Genomic DNA, 13,409 nt, shown 5'->3' on the forward strand with positions numbered 1-13,409 from the left:
CCCAAGGCCTGAGGGTCGGGTCAGGACCCGGGAGTGGGGGTGCAGAGAGGCTGGCAGGGCAGGAAGCCAGGCCAGAGAAGGGGAGCCCAGCTGTCTTACCCGGCTGGCCCAGCATGTTGGCAAAGCGGACATCAGTACTGACCGCTGGGTACAGTTCCATCCAGGTGGACATAGAGTGCAGCTGCCCTGTCTCATGCAGCTCATCCAGGAAGGTCTGTGCAGGGAAAGGCCGGTTATAGGGAGAGTGAGACAGGGAGGAAGGTGGAGCCAAAGGAGGAAGACAGGAGATGGCAGGAGAGGCAGGGACAATCCAGATTGAAGAAATGCAGGCCAGGGAGGCAGAGATGAAGAAACACAGATGGGGAGGCAGAGAGCAATGGGAAAGGGAAGAATGTAAATACAGAGAGGGACAGACTAAAACATGGGAGTGAGCCAGGCTGGGAGGCAAAGACACAAAACTGGCCTGCAGCACCATCTTCCTGACTTGGCTTCAACTTCGCTTTGTGTTACAGCCACTACCACCACATTTGCCACCTCCAACCTGGAGGATAAGCTATGCCTGTCTGGCTTCCCCTGGCTGCCAAGCTGCCTTTAGGGTACTCTCTGCTGACAGTTTCTAGGTGGTGCATACATCTCATCTCCCTAAAGGAGCAAAGCCAAGTTGAGGGGACACAGCATAGGAAACCTATAGGCATAAAGCGGTCTTGTGGAGCTAGAACAGAGCTGGGCACAGACAAAACAGTGGGCCTGATATGGCAGAGTTGAGCTCTGTTCCAGGGGGTGGCAAAGATACCTGGAAGGCCTCCCGGTTCTTGCGTTGCTGGCGCCGCTCCCTAAGCCGGGCCCGCTCCCGCTCCTCCTCCTCCTCCCTCTCCAAAGCTCGGATGTGCTCCTCAAAGCAGATCAGCGCATCTTCCTTGTCCATGTCTAACCATAGAAAGGAGGCTCAGCAGGTGTTACACCAGTGGGATACCTTCTCGGTTCCCCACAGCCCCACTGCTTTGAGGATGCCGCCCCCGTAGGTGCTGGGGACAGCCAGGATGGTGGGGCAATGTGATAACCGGGTTCTGTGGGAGGGAGTACTGGAACAGTTGTTCTTGAGGAGGAATCATTAATTGCATAAGAAAAAAATCAGCAAGAATTCAGCTCTTGTAAATTTAGTTACCAAAGTCATCATGTTTATGAAATCAGTTCTCTTAGGATCTAAGGCTTCACAGTTTATGGAACTGGGAATCAATCAGGCTGTGATCCAACTTCAGAAAGTGTATTTCTGATATTGCCAGTGATTACAGGCCAACAGCAGCTTATCGTAACACGTGTGACTAGTTAATGCCCACAGTGCCATGACAATTTAAGACAATTCACATCAGCTATAACAGTCCTCATCTCCAGGTCTTGTGATTTCTATCCCAAGTTCTTCCTCCAAGGACACACATCTCTAGATCAACAGTGGACCCCGGAGGGAGAGGGTAACCTGAGCATTCTGGCATCTCCAGAGTCCAGGGACTGAGTGCTGGGGACTCCTAGATGTCCGGGAGGACAGGAGGTACAGGTGAGATGTGTGAAATAGGCTCTGGGGACCCAGGTCAATGACGGAAGGGGAAGGGACAGGTGGGAGTGGAGGCCCGGGCTCACTCTGAAGCTGATGGTCCTGAGCAAAGCTGGGGTTATCCATGAGGTACTGCTGGGCTTGGGACCAGGTGGTTTGGAAGTTGACGCTACTCATCCCATCCAGGATGCTCTTCAGGGCCTGGATATTGCGGCGCCGGAGCTGCTTGGCCTGTTCCTGGAGAGGCAGGGCAGGCCGAAGTACTTAAGTGGTCCTGGGCAGAGGAGGATTTGGGGGAAAAGAAGGTAGCTAGGGAACCCTAGGAGGGCCAGATGCAAGGTTTTCATGTCCCCACAAAGGGGAAGGAGCACAGGTTACAGATCAACCCCTCAGAGAGTCCTTCCTGTCCTCCCATGCCCCGGGTTGTAGGCCCAGGGCAGAAATGAAGGGATGTGCAAGTGCTAGGTCAGCTTCAGAGTAAGGAGCTAGGACCCTGGGGCATCGGAGAAATTAATGACCCTGGTCCATAAGGAGCAAAGACATGAAGACTCTAAGATGAGACTGAAGCTGATGGAAACAGCCCAGTGACTATTACCTTCTCCTTCTTGGCCAGGAAGAAGAGGACATCATCATAAACCTCTTTTCGATCCCTCTCGGGGACCACAGCCCAGACCTCCAGTTCCCCAAAGGTCTGTTCCGCCCGCCTGTGGAGCACATGAGCTGTGGGTAGGCAGGCAGAGACCAGAGGCCCTGGGCACATGTGGTCTCAGGGTCCCCCAGCCCTGCCCCAGCCCAGGCCCCTGACCGGTAGCGGGTGGTGGAGGTCATGCGCTCATGCTGCTCCAGGAAGTGCTGCAAGGTCTGCTTGGCTTCCTTGGCCCTCAGTCGCGCCTCTTCCTTCTCCTCCTTCTCCCGCTGCGCCTTGTAGGCATTAAATGCCTGCTTTTTCTCACTCAATTTGGGCAAGGCACTGGGTGGGAATAGAGGAGTCAGCCTGAGCCACCCTGTGGTTCATGCATGGCACTGGGAACAGGTCTCCACAGACCTGTGTGAGGGGTCTATGCATGGGCACAGCAGGCTGCAGGGGCTCCAGGGTACAGGGAGGCAAGAAAAATGTCTGGGATGTGGGGAAGGGTGAGAGGTAGTGAGGGGAAGAGACGGGTTCCAGGACGCTGATAATGCCCGGCCCTGATGCTTTGGGTGCTCAAATTGCAGTCAGGGATCTGCCCTAACCTCCCCGCTTCCCCCAATTAATTCAAATCACTTCAATTCGACAAACATTTATTGAATGTCTCATGTCAGACACCTTTCCCTCCTGGAGGTCCTCGATAGCTTCTCTTCCACTTGAACCTTCACTCATCTACCACTCTCCTGACCCTGGCCCCTTGGAGCCCAAGTATTGAGCTGGGGTTTCTCAGGGAGTCCCTGACCCAGCTGCTCTCATGAACAGGATCTGAAGGCCTGGCTCCCTCTGCCCAGGCCTACCTGTAACGGGGGTCGGTGACCACCATCTTCATGGCCTGTTCCCATGAGGCATTGGAGGGGACAGCCTGGAATGGAGCAGGTGGGTGTCACAGAGCCTGGCCCCCTCCAGCCCCCTCCAGGCCTACCCTGGGAGCCCCATCTCCCGTACCTTGTCCCTTAGCAGCTCCTTAAAGGCCTGCTTTGCCTTCTCACGGTTACTCCAACTGAGGCCAGACCTCTCTGGTTCTAGCTTTGATTCCTCTTCCTCCTGTTGTGGTGGCTGATGCTGTGCAGCAGAACTGGGGAAGCAAAGGAGACTCAGCCACCACATCCCCCAGCCCCCGTAGGTTTCAGTGCCCTGGGTGATCAACAGCAAGCCGCCCCCTTCTTGCTCCCTAGGGCAGCCCTTTTCTGCCTTTTAGAGGTCATGCCCAGATCCCCAGATCCTTCCCAAGAGGCCTAGTAGAGGTAAAAGGTTGAACCAGGTTGGCAACCCGAGGCCAGCATCCAGAATGCTGTGGGGACAGCCTCACCTGCTGGGGCCCTCCTCTGGCTGCTGCAGGAACCCCTGCTCCAGGGGCTGGACAGCATCTGACACATCGCAATCTTCATTCCCACCTGGCTCAGGTTCTAGGAGGCTCATAGGCAGTGGGGTGGGGCCAGGAGGCGCAGGTGGGGGCTCAGGCTGTGGCTGAGGAGGCTGTGTCTGTAGTGTCTGAGGCTGCTGCTGCTGTTTCCTGCAGGCGAGCCGGAAGGGCAGAATCCAGAATGGAGCAGGGAGAGGTGGTCAAGGGCTGGCAGGACTCTATTCTGAGAAGGACTGGGGACAGAGTGAACCACTCCACAAGGAGACTGAGCATTTGCTCTTCCTTCCACAGAGCAGGGATCATGGGGAGAGAGTCCAGTCCCACCCCTCAGGTGGCCCCAAGTATGGATGGATAGGTGGGCAAGATGAGCAAGTTACTTACCCTACAGCCTCTTGTTTGACTAGAGCTGCAATGGGAAAAATACATGGTCACAGGGTAGCAAGGGCCACCCTCCACAGGCCCCTATCCAGGCCCACCATCCTCACCCTCGAGGTCATCCAGGTCCTTCGGCCGGGTCCAGCGGGACTCCTTACTCTGGTTGTTATAGTAGTAAGGTTTGCCTGTGTCCGACTTGTACTCTTTCCAGGGACTCTGGGACAGCAGCAGCTATAAGAAGATGGGTCAGACGACATCAGTGGGCTGATGGAACTAAGGGGATGCAGTGAGTAGAGGGACCCAGGAGTTTTTAGCTACCACCTGGCCTGGCTCAACATGGGGCAAGATGGACTTCCTGAGATCCTAGGGAGGTTGGGGTTGTCAGGGATCTTGGGATCAGAGGAACTATAATGTGTATGGTTTATTGACTCAGGGGAGATCAAGCACTTGGAAGGGTCAGGGCAGCTGAAAGGAAGGGCCAGAAAGCCCAGCTCAGGACCTCCGCCTTGGACTTGAGCACGCTGGGCTTCTCCCACACGGACTGCTTGTCGTCAGCATTGTAGTAGTAGATGCGCCCATCAGGGGCTACATGCTCACTCCATAGGGCCCTCTGGGGGAGGGGGGGGGCACAGAATGGTGGTCAAGGCCCCTTTCCCAAAGCTTCTTCTCACCCCAAAGACTAAACCATTAGCCCCCCACTTTCAGCCTTTCTACCCAGAGATCCCTGAGTTGGAAGAACTCACCAGAGGGCCTGTCCCAGCCACAGCAGCTAGAAAAGAAGCCAAAGGAAAGATACTAAATCCTTGCTTCAACCTGCATCTTATCCCCATCTATTCCTCCCTTACTCCATCCCCAATATATATCCCCTGGTCCCATCAACATCCCAGGCTCCCTGGCATCCCAACAGGCATGATCCAGGGTGGACTCTAGTCCCCTCTCCCCTGTACCCCCCGACCTCCGAGCCTGGGGGGAGCAGGCCCCCAGAAGACTCACAGCTGGCGGTGTCCACACCTGGAGCCGTCTGCCGAAGAAAGAGGAGGGGGAAGGGTTGGGGCCAAGCCCAGTGGCCCCCAGGACCCAGGCCATGGGGGATCGAGAAGCAGGCCAGGCCAAGATCCATGTGTCCTGCTACCTAACATGCTTGCCCCACCCTCCCGGGTGGTGGCTCTAGGATCCCCAGGGGGAATCACACAGCGACTCCTTTCTTCGTTTTCCTCAAGGGAGAGTATTTTCTTGAGACCCATCCCTTCCACAGTGGATACCAAATTCTACATCCTACCCAGACGCTACTACACTGAGCAACAGCACAAGAAGGTACAGCGAGATCCTCAAGTGCTGTTGTTTTCTCCAGAGACTAAAAAGACACGAAGAGGGACTGTATTTAAGTGTCCACAGTGCTAGCTCTGTGAGGTCAAGCAGTGTCTGGCATGAGTGTGTTCCTTAAGGGAGATGGACACAATGGCGAATAACAACAGAGAATGTATATGCCTTTGGGGAAGAGTGAGAAACAGAAGAGCTAAGTACATGGCTGGAGAGGACTCAAGTGTGGGGAATGCTGACAGGGACCAGGATGGACCCGATGAGAAGAGAGAAAGAATGGAGGCCATATCCCTGAACTCCCAATCAGACCCCCACAGTGCTGTAATGCAGAGCTGCTTCCTGCTGGCCCCAGTGCTTACCGCTGCGGTGACAGGCACTGCAGGCATCAGCATTCCTGGCATCATGGGAGGAACCATTCCTGGTATCTATGGATATAAAGACAAAAACCAGCTACTGAGGTGGGGGCAGGCACAGGCTTGGCAGGGACCTAAGAGATTCTGTTGTGTTCATGATCTTCACATGGGCACCTCCTCAGGCAATCCCCTGAGGGATTATGGGCTTCTAGCCTAGCCTGAGAGTTTTTTCCAGTCATTCAGCAGACAAATCCACATTGGCCTGTCCCAATGCTCCCTACCTTCCCTCCCCAGTTCCTGAAGTCCAGATCCCCAACTCTCATCTCCATCCCCAGATAAACTGACAGGTGTTCTGAGGTCCTGGTGCAGAGGAGAGGATTACCTGTGTGAGTGGTGGTGGTGACCCCATTGGTGGTAGCATTGGGGGCATGATGCCAGGTGGCATGGGGGGGATGGCTGGTGGTCTCTGACTCATGGGCGGTAGCCCCATCGGAGGGAAGGGCGGAGGGATTCCTGGAGGGGGCATCTGGAAATGAGGAAAAGAAGAGATGCTGAGCAGAGAAGACACTGCCTTGGTTCTGGCAGAAAACATCCACTTATCTCTCACCTGAACCTTCCACCCTGGCTCTGAGGCAATTCCAAAGTTTAGCTTGCTAAGCACCAAGTATGAAACTGCCACCCTCCTCACCACTGAGAAAGACTGGTAACTGGGGGGTCCTCTGGGTCTAACAGGCAAGCACACAGCTTCTTGAGAGGTAAGGAAGGGAGAAGGAAAAGAAAAGTATAACCAACACCAGACTGCAGCTGGAAGGCTCCATTTCTTTAGCAACTCTCCTCAAAGAGCCTTCTCAGATGCAGGGCCAAAAGGCATGTGTCCAGGTACCCAAATCCCTAGTTCCCTGCCTCCCACCCCTTTTTCTCCAATTCAATGACCATCAGTTGCTACTCCAGCCTGACTTATGTGGCATATTTTTAAAAGACAGATAAGGAGAAGTGAAAGAGACAGACAGCCCACCCTGCCCTCACACTACCGGGGTCTTTTCACTTCCACCTCTACGCTAGCCCCAGTATGTCCCCAGGACAAAAAGACAAAGGAGGAACTGTCAACTTTATGAACGGAGAGCTGAACAGCAGCATCTCCCACCCCAATAACCCAACAAAACCATCCCTCTTCCAAGGTTAGCAGAAAAGAGTTTTTTTACATGAAAACCGTGCAGCAGTGCTAGGGACAGGGGAATTAAAGGGTGCAGGCTGGAAAAGCCAAGCCCAGGGAAAGACATAAAACTTACGAAGGGTGGTGGCATCATGGGGGGCCCCGGTGGGAAGGGGGCAGGCGCTGCTGGGGGCCGGGGACCAGAATCGGGAACCGACTGTTGAGGGAGAGAAAAGTCATAGGACCCAGGATAGGCAAAGAGATGGGCGTTTGCAAAAGGGAAACAGAGGGGTGAGGATAAAAAAGGAGCATAAACTTTAGAGAAAGAGTCTCCAAGACCAACTTCCTGCCCACTCCCAGCTCTGAGCCCTGGATAGGTCTGCTCTCTCTTCCACCAGCCCAGAGCCAGCTGGCCGAGTCCCTTCAATGTCATCTTTAATTTAGAAGTTTCCATTTTGCTAAAGCCACAGAAAGGTTGGAGGCTGTACTACAGGCAGACTGGCTCTGCCCAAGGCATTTCATCCACTCTCCTGCTTGCAGGCAAAGCTGTGCCTCCCTCAGACCAGTTAAACTGTGGCCTCTCATTCATAAAATATCCAGGAAGGAAGTGGCCTCTTTTCCTGTTTCCCCACCTGAATTCAGCCAGGTACAGAGCCCTCTAAACACAAATAATAAATAGTCCTTCATAAGTACTAGTCTCCCTAACTCTCCTCTACTACCAGACCCCTCCCCTATCTGGCCTCATCTTTAGTCACTCATTCTTTGATATCTTCCACTCCCAATCACCTCCTTCATCTCTTTAGCTGTACTCCTCCTCCCCTGACTTATGTGGCATATTTTTAAAATACAGATAAGAAGTATGAAAGAGATAGACAGCCCACCCTGCCCTCACACTACCGGGGTCTTTTCACTTCCACCTCTACGCTAGCCCCAGTATGATCCCCTACAGATCCTGAACTCCTCGTCTCTGGGTGAGGCTCTGAATAGCCTAGGCTTCCCCATCCTACACCTAATGGTTGGCCATGTCCCATCCTTTAGTTCTCAGCTTAAATATCACTTACTCTAAGAAGTCTTCCTGACTCTATTTAAAGCAGATCCTCCCAATTTATTCTCTGTCTGGTCTCCTTTTTTGTTTCCCTTTAATAGAGGGTAATAACATTCCACAAGGGCAGGGATCATGTCTGACTTGTTGAAAGTTGGATTCCTGGAACCTGCAAGAATATCTGGCACATAATGGGCACTCAATAAATACTGGATAGATGAATGACAAGTGAGTGAACAAATACTCTCTATATAGAACCTTCCAATTCTAAATATTCATCCTACAGATAAAGGCCCAGATGGCCAAAATGATGTCTACACAAGATTTCCATTTCAGCATTATTTGTAAAAACGAAAGATTAGAATCAGCCTAAATATCTACCAATACGGAACTACAAAATTACAAACATAAAATGGAATACTATGCAGGCATAAAAAATGAAGAAGCTCATTGTCTTGATATGAAACAACCTCTAAGATATATTAACAAATGGGGGGAGAAGCAAAGTGTTGCAAAGTTTTATCACTTGTATAAAAATCGGAAACAAAAGATGACAAATTGGTGGGAGGGGGACTGAGGTGGAAAGGAGATTTATCACTATATGCCCTTTTGTAACTTTTAAATATGCAATCATATGACTATGTCACCCATTCAAAAAAACTTTGAGTAAACTGAGGTGTGGAAATGCAGCCAAAAGGCCCTGCCATTCCTCCTCTTTGCTTGAAAGGAGGTGGGGGGGAGGGGGGGGAGGGAAGAGACCCAGGGAAAGGTGATCCAACGGCCACCTTGCTGCTGCCCAATTAATTATTCCTTTGTTGAGAAATCTCAGCTTTTTTTTTTTTTTTAAAGGAAGGCACCAGAGTCCTGCATAGTGCTCACTGTCCCTTTGGCCTCTGGACTATCTTTTTCTTTTCATTTACTTATTTTTAATGTAGCTTTCTCGTTTTTAAAAAAGATTTAATAGCGTGGTTTTTTAAAATTGATTTCAGAGAGGAAGGGGAGAGATAGAAACAACGATGAGAGAGAATCATTGATCAGCTGCCTCCCGCACACCCCATACTGGGTATCAAGCCCATAACCCGGGCATGTTCTCTAACTGGGAATCAAACCATGATCTGGTTCATAGGTCAATGCTCAACCACTGAGCCACGCAAGCCGGGACTCCTCTTTGCCTCCAAGGCAGATCAAACCATCTGCCTAAGAAATCTCAGCTTTTAAAAATACTTTACCAGTATCTGTGCCTCCTCTCTTCCTGCCCTTCTTGTCCTAAGGAGAGAAGGGGTAAGCCAAACTACTCCAACTTGAATCACCTTTTCTCAGTGTTCAACTCCTCTAGTCCTGTATCATACCTGCTCTTGCCCCGATACTTTCCTTAGCATGGGAAGTCAGAAACTAATCATATGGGAAGAAATCCAATTATTTGTGTCACACTTTCCCACCTCAAGCTGCCTTAGGATCCACTCTACCTTCCCAAATGCTGTGTAACTATCTTTGTGGGTCCTACCAGGCTCCAGTGGTTTGTTGCCCATGTCAGAGACTGGTGCCCCCGTTGTCCAAGATTAGAAATGTGAGTGTCTCTCTCCATACCTCCCTCTTCCTTCTCAATACATCGCTGAGTCCTATTAATTTTAGCTCCTAAAGATTTCTGGAATCCATCTACTCCTCTCCATTTCCTCCTCCATGCCTACCAACCCTTTCATTGGGTCTCTCACTCTAATCTGCAGCCATAATGAGCTCATCAAAATGCACCTCAGGCCCTACCAGTTTGGCTCAGTGGATAGAGCATTGGCCTGCAGGACTAAAGGGTCTGGGTTTGATTCCGGTCAAGGGCACATGCCCGGGTTTTGGGCTCGATCCCCAGTGGGGGGCGTGCAGGGGGCAGCCGACCAATGATTCTCTATCATTGTTTCTATCTCTCTCCCTCTCCAAAATTAATAAAAATATATATTTTTAAATGCTCCTCAGACCATGTTACTTCCCTACTTAAAACTCTTCAATGGCTTCCCACTGTTCTTAGTGTAAAGACCAAAACTTCTGCCTCAGACCTGGGAGGCTATAATAGATTTGCTCCCAACTACTTTGTCAGACTCACCCATGCTGAGCTCCTGGGTCTGTGCTCCAGTCACACTCACCTTCTCTCAATTCTCCACCTCAGGCACCTACCTTTGCATGAGGTAATCTCCCCACCAACCCCACACATCTCAACTACATATCTTTCACATCTATCAGCCATCATTTCCTCAAAAAAGTCTTCCTCCAACCCAGCAGACCAGTCAGTACCCTCCTTTGCATGCTTGTACACCATATACCTTTCCCATCAGCAATTATCCACTGGAATTTTACAGTTATTTGTAGAATTCTGATTTACTATTATGTGGCATTAACAAAAAACAAATGCCTGCCAATTAAATCATGCTACTCCGTTGATTTTAAGATGCATCTTGCCTTCAGAAATGTTAGATTGTGAGTCTTGGAATCAATGAAATATCTGCTTGCTGCCTCACTAGGCTGAAAACTCTAAGGGGCAGACTTTATCTGCTTTTGCTCATCCCAATATCCTATCCCCATTGAATTTTCCTCACTACCTGCTATTGACACACAGTAGGTGCTAACAAATATTGCCTTAATGACTGAATGGTCTTGACAAGTCCCACAAAACAAAGTCATTGGTAAGGCCTAGTAGTTATTCAGGGAACACAGGATGTCAGAGATGGAGAGGGGACTCTGGCAACCACCCAAGGTAGCCCCCTTTTTTCAGATGAGAAAACTAGGGGAATAATAATTCCTACAGCTGGTTAGGGACAGAGCCAGGACTAGATCGAATCTGCCTTCCAGCCCTACTCCCTTAAAAGCACAGTCCTTGCCACAGGAAGCAGGTCTGGTTTTTCACTCCAGCATTTCCCCTGAAACCCATGTAGTTAAATCAGCAAGGATCCAACATTTTCTTGCTTGATAATCAGTGGTGGGTCTCTATTGCCCACCCTACAGAATCTCTAATGTAACATTCAAAATCTTTCAACAAGGCCCATGCCATAACTCTTCTTGGTTCCTCCTGACTTCCCTCAATGGCTTCCCTCCTCTCCTTTACACACAAATTACCCCATGTGTTTCTTTTATTCCACTTTGTCCCTCACCTTGTTCAAGATGATCCAATAGTCACCTCCTTCGGGTTACCTTTATGACTACTCTTCACACATACACACACTCCTATCTACTGTGTCCCCTCAGGATAAATGCTGCACTACTTTGCACCAAGCAACATGCTACTCTGTAGATATTGGGTGTTTCTTCACGCCACACTTTCCCACCTCAAGCTGCCTTAGGATCCTGGGACTGCCTGTCGCCCTACTTGGGTGGGGTTTCCCCTACATTCAGAGATTGAGTTTTCTCTTTTTAAGCCTCCTCTGAGTGTCTAGGCAGGGCCCTGCATACAAAGTGCTGTGATAAAACGCAGACTCATCCTTAACCTTATTAGATTTTTGCATACTGGAATATTCTAAAAATAGGCATGTGTGTGTGTGTGTGTGTGTGTGTGTGTGTGTGTGTACACCCGCACCCACACAATGTGCCCAGGTACCTTTATATAAATTTTCTGGGTAAAGGTTGACTGTGATGAGAGGCAGCCTGGCAGAGATCTGTGTGGCTGTGGAAAGGGAACTGGAGTCAAATTATTGGCTTGGAAAAACCTAAATAATGAAAAACTAAGTGTATATGACCATCTTTAACTTGGAATGGAGATCCCTGGCAAGGATCCAGACACTGGCCTGTTTCTGGATAGAGCAATAGCATGAACATAAATTCCTATGGAACTTCCAAAGCCCTCCCTTTGCTAAGCTCCCCTGTGCGATGTCTATACTCTTTCCTAAACACCCCTTCTCCTATCTCTTTTGCTGCAGTGCCTGCACAACTTTGGATCTTATTACACTTCTGGGTGAGAATCTGAAGTAACTCATGTGAGAAAGAGGTACAGAAAAAGGGGCTGAAAGAGAAGCAGATCCTATGTCTTCCTTGGAACAAAAACACATTTGTGGGCCGGGGAGAGATGCAAGGCAACTGATCATCTGATCATAATGTGTTCACTTGGACCAGTGGAACCCCCCCCCCCATGCAATCAATTCTTCTCATTCTCCACATCTAAGGGACATCTCAGAATTGAAGATTCAAGAACAAAAGGGAAAAAGGACAAGAGCAGAGAAAGAGAAAGAATGAAAAGAGGAAATGATTGCCCTGACTGGTTTTCTCAGTGGTTAGAGCGTCGGAGGGTTCGAGGGTTCCATTCCCCATTTGGGCCAAGTTGCCCGCTCAGTCCCCAGCAGGGGGCATGAGAAAGATGGAAACATCATGTACCTGGGATGCAGGCTCCCTGCGGACCTTGGTCAGGGTATAGGCGCTGGTTGGGGTGCATTCGGGAGATAACCAATTGATGTGATCAATGTTTCTTTCTCTCTCCCTTCTATTCCCTCTAAAAAACCACTGGAAAAATATTCTCAGGGGAGGATTTAAAAAAAAGGGAATGGTAGCAGCTAATAGCTAATATTTATTGAGTGCTTGTTATGAGCCAAATACCATGACAAACATTTAATCCTCACAACCATCTTAGAGGTTCTTATCCCCATTTTATAAAGAAACTGAGGTTCAAAGAGATTAAATGGCAGAGGCAGGTGACCCCAAAGTCTGTGCTTTCAAATACTTCAAAACACTTCCTTCCAGCAAGAATGATGGTGCCACAGGCATTTCTTTCATTCAGATTCACTGGTGTGTTTTTATGTTCACTTCTTTCCCTTTTTTTAATTGAATTTACTGGGGTGACATTGGTTAATAAAATCATAGAGGTTTCAGGTATCGTTCGGTCTTCTTCCCCAGTCCTCGCACAACCCTGAAACCCTCACGCACAGCTAGATGGTCCCGCGGTTGCCCGGTCTGCCTCGCTCCTGGCAGAGCTGTGTGTGGGTAAATGAAGTCTGAAAGGCTCCTCTCTCAGGAAGAGGCCGTCATCACCCGAGAGAAGAGCATCACGGAGGCCGGGACCCGCCGACCTCCAGCACGCGGTCCGGCCACAGCTGCCCTTCCCCAACCGCCCAGCAGCCTGACCTCCCCTCCCTGTCCCCGACCACCCTCGCCCCGCTCTCCCGAACCCGCAGCGCGCCTCCTGCTCGCGAAGATGCTGCTCTACTAGCATCTATCTTCCATGGCTGCCGTCTAGCCTGCCATCTTATTCTCCCCCTGAGGAAAATGCTACTCCTGGCCCCATCTTTCTGGGTGAAGTGGGAGAGGCCTCCATCCCTCCGACAGGATGCGGGCCGGGCAGTCCGCCCCCCTCACTCGCTCGAGGGCTGCGGCCCCCATCCCCCACCCCCCGGGGGACTCTGGCAGCCCCGGCGAAAGGCCGGCCTCCATCTTCATCCTTTTGTCTCCCCGCGTCTTAGAGCCCATTCTCCCGAAACCTCTCCTCAGGAGCCACTCCAAGGTGCGGCTGAAAGAGATGTGGGCTGTCATTCCGAACCATCTCCCTTTTTTCCATCGACAGGAAATCTGAGGCCCACAGAAAAGTAGTGACTTGCCCAAG

General features: G+C 50.7%; 1 protein-coding gene and 1 long non-coding RNA gene across 6 annotated transcripts in view; one reads left to right on the forward strand and one right to left on the reverse strand.

The window, feature by feature from the left end:
- The window catches only part of PRPF40B (PRP40 homolog, pre-mRNA processing factor B), a 15,960-nt gene extending 7,154 nt beyond the window's left edge, over positions 1-8,806 (reverse strand). For 3 of the 5 annotated variants that reach the window (XM_014548610.1, XM_005877320.2, XM_005877321.2), the window contains exons 1-16: positions 6,938-8,806; positions 6,031-6,174; positions 5,655-5,720; positions 4,969-4,996; positions 4,719-4,744; positions 4,475-4,585; positions 4,086-4,206; positions 3,982-4,006; positions 3,547-3,750; positions 3,183-3,312; positions 3,035-3,099; positions 2,355-2,519; positions 2,145-2,253; positions 1,636-1,786; positions 794-927; positions 100-214 (exon numbers count right to left, since the gene is read on the reverse strand). In XM_014548610.1, coding sequence (XP_014404096.1) covers positions 100-214; positions 794-927; positions 1,636-1,786; positions 2,145-2,253; positions 2,355-2,519; positions 3,035-3,099; positions 3,183-3,312; positions 3,547-3,750; positions 3,982-4,006; positions 4,086-4,206; positions 4,475-4,585; positions 4,719-4,744; positions 4,969-4,996; positions 5,655-5,720; positions 6,031-6,174; positions 6,938-7,255 — 1,912 coding nt within the window. In that variant the 5' untranslated portion in view covers positions 7,256-8,806. Of the gene's footprint in view, positions 1-99; positions 215-793; positions 928-1,635; positions 1,787-2,144; positions 2,254-2,354; positions 2,520-3,034; positions 3,100-3,182; positions 3,313-3,546; positions 3,751-3,981; positions 4,007-4,085; positions 4,207-4,474; positions 4,586-4,718; positions 4,745-4,968; positions 4,997-5,654; positions 5,721-6,030; positions 6,175-6,255; positions 6,890-6,937 lie in introns of those variants that run through there. The other 2 variants (XM_014548611.1, XM_014548609.1) reach the window with 2 other exon arrangements.
- On the forward strand, positions 2,169-12,017 carry LOC106728003. The gene is made up of 2 exons (XR_001364233.1): positions 2,169-2,238; positions 11,740-12,017. It is a non-coding gene; the product is annotated as an uncharacterized LOC106728003 (long non-coding RNA).
- Positions 12,018-13,409: the final 1,392 nt, after the last annotated feature.

Source organism: Myotis brandtii, unplaced genomic scaffold (assembly GCF_000412655.1).
Source record: "Myotis brandtii unplaced genomic scaffold, ASM41265v1 scaffold517, whole genome shotgun sequence".
Classification (NCBI taxonomy): domain Eukaryota; kingdom Metazoa; phylum Chordata; class Mammalia; order Chiroptera; family Vespertilionidae; genus Myotis; species Myotis brandtii.